Raw genomic sequence first — 9,290 nt, 5'->3', positions numbered from 1 at the left:
GCTCAGATACTCCTCCAAAGTCTGGATCATAACTCCAAACCTCAACTCCTTAGAGCGTGGGGTCTTCTTAGGCTCAGTTCTGACAGCTGCATATTTCCTGGAAAGAAAATGAAGCTCAAAGAAAGGAAATGGTGTCTCCAGAGTCATTCAGCCGGTAGAGCCAGGAACTGGGGCGGCAGCCACGTGTCCCTGCTCTGGGGCCGGTTTCTCCCAACCATAGGTCCACTTTAGGCGATGTGGCTGGGTAAAGTATGTGCCGAGAAATCAGAGAAAGTTCAAGAGAGAGGCAGGGTGGGGTGACCATGAAGGTTCCTAGAAGGATCCCCAAAATTTCTAAGTCAGGAGACCTTCCACACGTCAGAAGTCAGTGAACAAAACGAGAACTCATGGAAATCGAGATATGCTCGTGAATTTGCCTTCGTCCTAGTTCGGCACGGTATTCTAGCCCTGTCCATTATCTGCGGTTCTCCTTGTGCTGGGAACAGCTGTCCGCGGAAGCCTCAGGAAGGCCTGGCCTAGGATTCAGGCTAGGGAGGGCGTGGGTACCCCTGGGACTAGGAACGAAGAGGAGTGAGAATGAATATAGCCGGTTCTAAAGTTCCACATCTTTTTCTGGCAAATTTTTACTCCCCTCCATAGAGCCAATTAAACGCAATAAAACCTCGCATGAAACCCCTCTTCCTAGCAAAGCGTCGCCAACAATTGCCTAAGGAGTAAACGAAATACGCCTGAGATAATTACACCAAGCCTGGGGCAATGATTTGCCTGCCAGCGTCTTCAGCGCCAGCCAATATTTGGATAGTGTAGTAGTTGTTTAAAAAAAAAAAAAAAAAATACACGCGGAAACTTAAGCCCGACTGGTTGGTGCCAGGGTGGTTACACGATCTGTTTTTCTTGAACTGGGGTCTGCGGGCAGCTGGAGCGCACACGTACCGGCCCCCGCTGGTGCTGCTGCGCGCCTGCAAAACTTGCCGGAATTAAATCAACCTCTGGGGAAGGAGGGGGAAGAGAAGGAGAGCTCACCCCACCGCAGCGGTCCAAGCTCTGCGGCGGGAATCCCCCAGGATTCACCGCGGCGGCGGCGGCGGCGGCGGCGGGCCCTTGTCCAAAATGATTGTGCGCCTGGGGTTCCAGGCCCATTCCCTTGCCTGCTCTGTGATGGGGAAGTACTTTATACCCTTACCAAGTACATCGTGATGCGGCAGCGTGAGACTTGGGGCGCGATGCTGGGCCGTAGCGTCTCTATTTTTGGCCAAGTTGCACCCAACACGCCAGAGTAACACAGCTCTGGCCCAGTGGTTTGCGTCCCTAGACCCCAACCTGAGGTGATGGCGGCGGTTCGCCAACTGTACCGAGCTTACCTAGTGAGTACCTGGCTCATAGCTTTAGGGTTCATGTTATGCCTCTAAGTATTGCCTTGCGCGCCCTTGAAGGGCACTTCTCTTCCCTCGTTCCCCGGTTATCCTGCGCCCACTTGCCTAAGGGGAACGTCCCCTCAGCTGCTCCAAAAAAGAGGCGCTGTAGTTTCAAGATGCCCTCGAGAAACATCATCAGAAGATCCCCTTGCTTGAACTGCATGTAGAATTGGTACTGAGTCATTACGCGCTTGGGGCGCGGGGCTGCCGGAAGCGTCCTTACAGAGACCAGGAGATCCCAGACTCCTGGGTGGGACAGGACTTTCTTTTTCAGCGCCTGGGTCAAGGGAGAAGCGGCGACTCGGTTCCAGCGGGCTCTGACTGTTACTCCCACTGTGGGCATCTTTGGAATTCCTCTGTGGCTTTGAGAGGACAGGAGAACATCCCTGCTCGGCTCCTTAAACTCTCATTGAATCAAAAATCCCGCACAACTTCTTTGGCGGGAGGAACGTTGCTGGTGTGGAGTAACAGCGAATGCACTCTCCTTTTCTTTCTTAGGCTAGGCCAAGAGGCTGCTTTTTCCTCCCGGACCCTCTTGCACCCTTCACCTTAACACTATTCACTATTCCATGATGTCCGCTGACCTAAAACAAATTGGCCAAACCCTACTTGCCAGAAAACTACCTCTTGGCTAAAGATAGAAATCATGAGTCAGTCCCGCTCACCGCATTCCTATGATCCGCTAAGCTACCCGACCGACAAACACATTCCCATAGTGCAGCTCACCAAAAGCCAGAAGCTGAAAACACCCGACCTGGTTTCACCAAAATTGAGGGTTGGAGCCAGCCTCTCAAGCCGCTAGGCTGACGGCCTTCTGCCTTTGGTTTTAGGCAGGGAAAAGAAGAAATTTAAAACCATCCAGCGAGCCATCTTTTCTAACTGCTTTTTCCTTCTCAAATCACGGAACTGAAAAAAAGAACCTGAAAATTTCCAACTTCGGACATCTCATTACGCAAATAATGAAAGTGAAGCCCAGGGATAGTACAGAGTATATTTGTTTCTAAACTCTGCTTTCCCGCATAACCTAAGAGCAAAAGTACCCTAACTTTTGCCTTTAGGTCCTTCCTGCAAGTAGCTGTCACTTGCTGCTGAGTGAGTGAATGACTGCGCAGCAGGAAACTGTAAGCAGCGGGACCTCAGCGTTCTGGCTTATCCACCTTTCCCTCATGGTTCACACCTGGGTTCTGTGGATTGCTAATATTGGCTTCCTGTTTAATTTTCATTATCTCCCTTTCCTTCCACGTGCTAAGAATAATGGAGACTTTCTTCTGCTCACCGAGGTGATGGGACCCCTGAGCTCTCAACTCCTCTTTCTATCCCCAGCTCATACCCCTTGAGAAACCTCACCCTGTCGGATCCACCCCTTTAGGGAAGTGTGGCGGAGCCTCCATCCTCCAGAGCTATCCTAATTTCTTGGTTATTGTCTGTCTTGTCCTCTAGACAGCGGTCCTGGAGCGCAGAGAGCTGTCTGGTGCCTCCCTGTATCTGGCACAAATTACTGGGCCTGACAAGCACACATAACGCACAATAAAAGAGTGATGAACTTTGCGTTTGTCGGAAATGCCCCTAACCTCTCCTTCCTGTTAACTTTTCCCTCCAACCCTCTAGACATCTGGGTGTCTCTCAAAAAAGAGACCTTGAGGACGTAGTGATCTAGCATACAGAGAAGCTCAGCGCGGATAGATAGAATGGTAAAGGGAAGTAGGCATGGAGAAGAGGAGCGAGTAAGCGGTGTCCAGTACCCCCCTACCGGCGCCCCCGCCCATGCTACGCGTCCTAGCCCAAGTGTAGCGCCACAGCCGGGACTGCACCCGGCCCTGTACCCCCTCCCAGCGGGCAATCTGCGCTCCCCGCCCCACTGGGCTGGGGCTGGAGCTGCCAAGTGGGTGGTGAACGCAAGGGTGGGGGTTTCGAATGAAGGTACAGGAGGGGGCGGGGGCGAAGCTCTGCTCCTTCTTGCCCCTTCTTCAGCTAGAGATGCGGCGGTGGCGGCGGCGGCGGCGGAGTCCCTCAGCCTCGGTCATGTGATAGTCTCCAAGCGCGAGCTGCAGGGGTCTCGGCGTCTTGGGGACCATTACAAAACGCAACCAGGAGAGCGCGTCGCCGCCACAGCCGCCTCCTCTTCTCCTCAAGACCCGCCCGGGAGAGGAGCGGCGGCAGCAGCAGCGCGGACCGCTGAGCTGGCCCGGGCCAGCCAGGCACTCGCCTGTCCTTCGCAGGCGTCCCCTCTAGCCTGCGGTTCTCGCCTAGGTCCTGCACCCAGGCTCCTCTGCAGAACCTGCAGGCGCCGCTGCTGTAGAAACCACCAAACTTTTTACCCGGAGCGACCGCCTAAGGATCGGTGCTTCCTCCATCCTCGGGTCTGCTGCGAATCTCCAGAGAAGAGAAGCGGGGAGGGCCACAAGCCGCCATAAGAGGTGCTTCTCTCTCCTTATCCAACCTCTACCCTCCAGGAAAACGAGAACTCCAGGGTGGACTAAGCACTGGGCCAAAGGGTTGCGCCCAGGACGCTGGAAATCTCACCACCACTGGCTTCCAAGTCATCTAAAGCAAACTAGGGTTTAAAGAGCTAGAGTCCCCACTGTCCAGTCCTTCCAGCCAATTTGGCGTGGGCTTCTTTGGACCGAGAAAAGGCAAAGAAGAGGCCACAAAGAAAAACGGCCCCTCGACGCTCGCTCCTCGGCTTCCTGCTCCAGCGTTCATTCTCTGGTCACCCAGGGGAATACGCAGAGAAGGCGACTGTAAAGCTGGCGCGCCCCGCCCAGGACTGTGTGCGCCTGTCGGCGACCGTCGGGACCAGAAGTTGCGAGTGTCCTAAAACTAAATTGGCCCGAAAGGTCAAGCGCGGGGACCTGAGGCTATTCCGAGAAGGCGGGGAAGAGAAGCTGAGCCGGCCTGAAGGGCAAGAGGGAGGGGTGGCTGGGCTGGACACGGGGAGTGGGAGTTAGTGAGGGCATCCAGGCCCCAGGAGCGGGGTGCGGAGCCGCTCTGCGGCCCACTTCGGGCCGGAGGGTGGTGAAGAAGCCGGGGGCGATGCCGCGGCCGGGAAAGAGTTCGTACAGCGACCAAAAGCCACCCTATTCGTACATCTCGCTGACCGCCATGGCCATTCAGCACTCCGCGGAGAAGATGCTACCGCTGAGCGACATTTACAAGTTCATCATGGAGCGCTTTCCTTACTACCGCGAGCACACTCAGCGCTGGCAGAACAGCTTGCGCCACAACCTCTCCTTCAACGACTGCTTCATCAAGATCCCGAGGCGGCCGGACCAGCCCGGTAAGGGTAGCTTCTGGGCACTGCACCCCGACTGCGGCGACATGTTTGAGAACGGCAGCTTCCTGCGGCGCCGCAAGCGCTTCAAGGTGCTGCGCGCGGACCACGCTCACCTGCATGCTGGAAGCACCAAGGGCGCGCCAGGCACGGGGCCCGCAGGTCACCTGCATCCCCACCATCCCCACCACCCGCACCACCACCATCACCATCATCACGCTGCCACACACCACCACCATCACCACCACCCGCCCCAGCCGCCTCCACCCCCGCCCCCGCCGCACATGGTGCACTATTTCCACCAGCAGCCGCCTCCTGTTCCACAGCCTCCACCGCACCTCCCGTCGCAGGCCCCGCAGCAGCCTCCCCAGCAGTCCCAGCCTCAACAGCCGTCTCATCCTGGTAAGATGCAGGAGGCTGCTGCCGTGGCGGCGGCAGCGGCGGCGGCGGCGGCCGCGGCAGTGGGCAGCGTGGGGCGACTGTCTCAGTTCCCACCCTACGGGCTGGGCTCGGCAGCGGCCGCAGCCGCCGCCGCTGCCGCATCCACAACCGGCTTCAAGCACCCGTTCGCCATCGAGAACATCATCGGCCGGGACTACAAGGGTGTGCTACAAGCTGGCGGGCTACCCTTAGCGTCAGTCATGCACCATCTGGGCTACCCCGTGCCAGGTCAGCTCGGCAACGTAGTGAGCTCGGTGTGGCCTCACGTTGGCGTCATGGATTCGGTAGCCGCGGCCGCCGCCGCGGCTGCCGCTGCCGGAGTCCCGGTAGGCCCAGAGTACGGGGCATTCGGGGTGCCAGTCAAGGCCCTGTGCCACTCGGCAAGTCAGAGCCTGCCGGCTGTGCCGGTGCCCATCAAGCCTACGCCTGCGCTACCACCCGTGACCGCTCTGCCACCGGCGCTCACTGTCCCGGCGGCTTCACAGCAGCCGCAAACGCCAACCGCTGTGTGCTCTGCCACCGCAGCCTCGCCCGCGGCCTCTTTACTGGAGCCCACCGCACCGAGCGCGGCGGAGAGCAAGGGCGGTTCCCTGCACTCTGTTTTGGTGCACTCCTAAGGGACCCGTCGGGCTAGGGGAAACAAACGCGAGAAGAGACGCCCGGCGAGGAGCTGCACCAACCGCCCGGGCTCCTAAGGGCGCCCTTAGAGTCCGGGCAGAGCTGGCAAGTTGGAGCCTTTGCGCTAAAGGAAGTATTTAAACCGACGAACAAATCCGAAAAGTGGATTGTCCAGTGGTCTGAATAAACATAACCTCCTGGTGTCTGTGTTTATACTATGTTGTACAATCAGATTAATGAAAGTCAATTTTCAGGTAAGAGTTTCTATTGTAATTATTATAATCAATAAGTTATGGGGGGAGGGGGCAAAGGAGGTCGGGGGAGCCTCATTCACTGGCAAATTGGAAATGGACATCGACCCTTATTTCCGGGAGCAGAAACTGACTGTACTAAATCTCGAGAAGAAACCCGACAGAGTGACACTGAAACGGATTTCAGCGACCAAGTTTCTTTCATCCCTTGGCAGCCGCCTCTCGTGAATATTCAGGACACAACTGCCATCCACGAAGGCAATCTCGGTTCAGTTGAGAAGGAAAAAAGGGTACGTTAGATACTGGGATTTTGTTTGTTTGTTTGTTGCAGATCTGCTAAATGAGCGAGAACACGGCGTCAAGAATAAAGTAGCTTTGAGTGGGGCGGGGGGCACTGGGAGCCTTCACGAAAGGTCTTTGGGAAGAAGCTGAGTTTCTTGGCTCTGACCCGGGGTCGAGAAGGAGAGCAGGAATCACTAAAGCAATTAGTTTGCACAAAAAAAGATTGGCAGCGGCTTAAAGAGCAAAACCCCAGATTCCAAAAGTAAAGTTCGGGAAACACAACCAAAGAGAGACAATACAAGCGACTTTCCACCTACAACTCGTTTGTATATCAATCAGATGAGAGATCATTATGGAACCCAAGAATACAGTGAATTCCCACGACCTGTTATATCTGGAATCTTAAAGAAAAAAATCACTTCTCTCACGAGATTTTGTTCCCTTGACTCATTAATGCAAGAAAAACTTGTCGCATCACCCAGCAGTGTTGCTTTTAAGGCTTGCAAGAGTGGTGGGGGCTGTTCCCTTCAGGCCTTCTTGGACAGAGGGTGAGTCTGACCCCATCACTTTTGCACGCTGCAGCAATTTGGAGTTATTCCCTATGCTATTTGGGCGCTTACGTCTTTCAGGCAAATTCTTCAGTTTCAGTTTGTTAGTGGAAAAGAAACTTGCCTTGTCGCTGTGGCCCTATCCCCTATTTTGAGTCCCAGGAATAGCACTTTACTTGCAATAAACTCTTAGGAACCAAGTGGAGAGGAGTGGGGAGACTTTGCTCTTTGGCTCTAATCACCTCTGGCTTGTGTCCGCGCCGCACTGGAGTTGTGACTTTACTTGGTTCCTGTCTGCTGGTGTTGTACGCGGTGTTCTCCATTAAAATTTCTCTCTGGACATTCGGTGCGGGTGTGAAGGTGTTTGTCTTCTCAAGAGACGAAGCCTTAGTTTGAGTGCCCATTCCCCTTTTATTAAAAATTCTTTCCTTCCCCTTTGTTTCTTAACTTCAGAACTTCAAAGGAGTTCACAGGCGAGTCACCAGTGGGGACAGATTTCCTCCCTTGCTCCTAGTGCTCCCTTCATCCGTTGGCTCAGTTATCTTTATCTGTTTTCATAACGCTAGTTTCCTAATTGAGTTCCATTAAGTACACCTCAATACTAGAAGCTGAACTAGGAAAAACCCGTAACTAGTTATTTTTTCCTATCACTACCACCCGCCTCGTTTTCGTAAGATCCTCAAGGGCAGGCCAAGTCTAGTGAGTCAATGCCAGTGGGGCAGGTGCCCAATGGCACCTCTTTAAGTCTGCGGGGCTGTTCCGGGGCAGTGAGACTGACGTCGGGACGCTGCCGACATTAATGAGGTGCGCAGGATTCTCCACAATGTCCTGAAAGACCTGTTGAGCGCGGGTGCCGGAACCCGTGCTTGGCTAGCCGGGCATCCGGGGGGTGACCGCAACCTGAAACCCAGGCCACTGAGTGACAGCCGGCGGCCCCGCAGGGAGCGCTAGCGACTCGGAACCCTGGTGCGGCAGCCGCAGCTTCGCTACGCTGGGAGTGGGCGAGCAGGCGGCCGCGTGCGAGTGACCCCCTTGGGGCCCCAATGCTGCAGCTAGGTCTCCGTCTCTACCCTTCGCCAAACGTGCCCTTTGAACCAGCTTCCCCTCAGTCAGCCACGCCCAAGGAAAGTCTTCTCCGACCTTTCTTCAGAATAAAATAAAAAGCCCAAAAGGTGACCTTTGCCACAGTAACATGACTGGGGAGATTTGGGTTACATCTCAAAAACAGGTGTTTGCATGCATCCCTCCTTTACAAATCTCATTACAGCGTGCCTACTAAGTTTTGGCCTCTCTTGGGAGTCATGTCACAGGTCACTGATTCCTTGGGAGCTCAAACACTTCAGGAGTACATTTTATTTTTTCCTGCTTGGGATTCTGCAAGGTCTCCTGCAGGGTTTTTCTCTCCACTAGTCTGAGGCTGATGAAAGACGAAAGAAAGTCAGGGGAAGACACTGACATTGGGGCCATAGATTTGGGGAGACATGAGAGTTTGGCTTCTGTCATCTTCCAATGAGTTGGTGCCTTAAGTCCTAAATCAGAACCCTAGTTTAGGGGCAGCGAGACGCTCGATGGGAAGGAGTCGCTGGATCCCAGGAGTTTCTTCACCGCGGATCCCCTTTCTTTCCCACCTCCGATCCAGTGTGCTTTTGAGCGGCGCCCAGGCTCTCACTTCCAAGGGAGAGGCTTTGCCCAAAGTGTGGGTGGGCGCCCCAGAAAATGGCCCAAGCTCCAGGAGAGAAGAGCCTGTGAGACTCCACCCGGGAAAAGGTTGAGTAATGGGTGCTAGTGCTTTTCTAGGACCCTTCTGACATCCATTCCCTGCTGTGGAGCTCTCCCGACCTCAGAGGGGCAGACACGTTTTGTTTTGTTTTGTTTTGTTTTTATAATAAGGAGAAAAAGAAAGGAGACCGGAAGATAAAGGGAGCTTAGAGATGGTTCAAGTTTTCATTCAGGAGGGAACTCTGGTACCCAGAGGATGATATGCAGAAAGTGGAGACAAGAGAACCTCCAGGTAATTCATGTAAATAAACGAAGAGGGAGGGGCCTTTCTCTAAAGCTCTGATCTCAAGGGAGGCCCAAATTAAAGCGTCTACCTCCCTGAAGACCTCTCTTAACTAAGATGGGGTTTATTAAGTCATAAGTCTATTGTGAGGAGATTCCTTCCACAAGCACCTCCTGCCCGCGTTACCAAACTCAAACCCAGGCAAGAACAGTCTGAACAGACCTCTGGAACACTAGGACTGGGAGAATTTCATTTCCTGGCTCACTGCTTCTCACCATGATTATTATTTTTTTTAAAAAACCCAAGTGCCAAAAAAACCCAATCGCTCAAAAACGTTGGAACCAGACTCCTGTGCTTATTTTAAACGTGTTATTAGGAGGTTAAGTCATTAATAAAGTATTGCCCTGGCGACAAAGTTTATGGAAAACCTCTAAAGCTGGCATAAGAAGAATAAGTTAATAG

General features: G+C 54.0%; 1 protein-coding gene across 1 annotated transcript; it reads left to right on the top strand.

Annotated features, from left to right (window-relative positions):
- Positions 1 to 4,448: 4,448 nt before the first annotated feature.
- On the top strand, positions 4,449 to 5,744 carry FOXB2 (forkhead box B2; the record flags this gene model as incomplete). The annotated part of the gene is made up of 1 exon (XM_079112344.1): positions 4,449 to 5,744. One exon carries the CDS (start codon positions 4,449 to 4,451, stop codon positions 5,742 to 5,744), a length of 1,296 nt encoding a protein of 431 aa, XP_078968470.1.
- Between the last annotated feature and the right edge of the window lie 3,546 nt (positions 5,745 to 9,290).

This window comes from Sciurus vulgaris, assembly GCF_902686455.1.
Source record: "Sciurus vulgaris genome assembly, chromosome: 15".
Classification (NCBI taxonomy): domain Eukaryota; kingdom Metazoa; phylum Chordata; class Mammalia; order Rodentia; family Sciuridae; genus Sciurus; species Sciurus vulgaris.
Note: the sequence above shows the minus strand (reverse complement) of the source record. Positions and strands in the feature narration are given on the sequence as shown.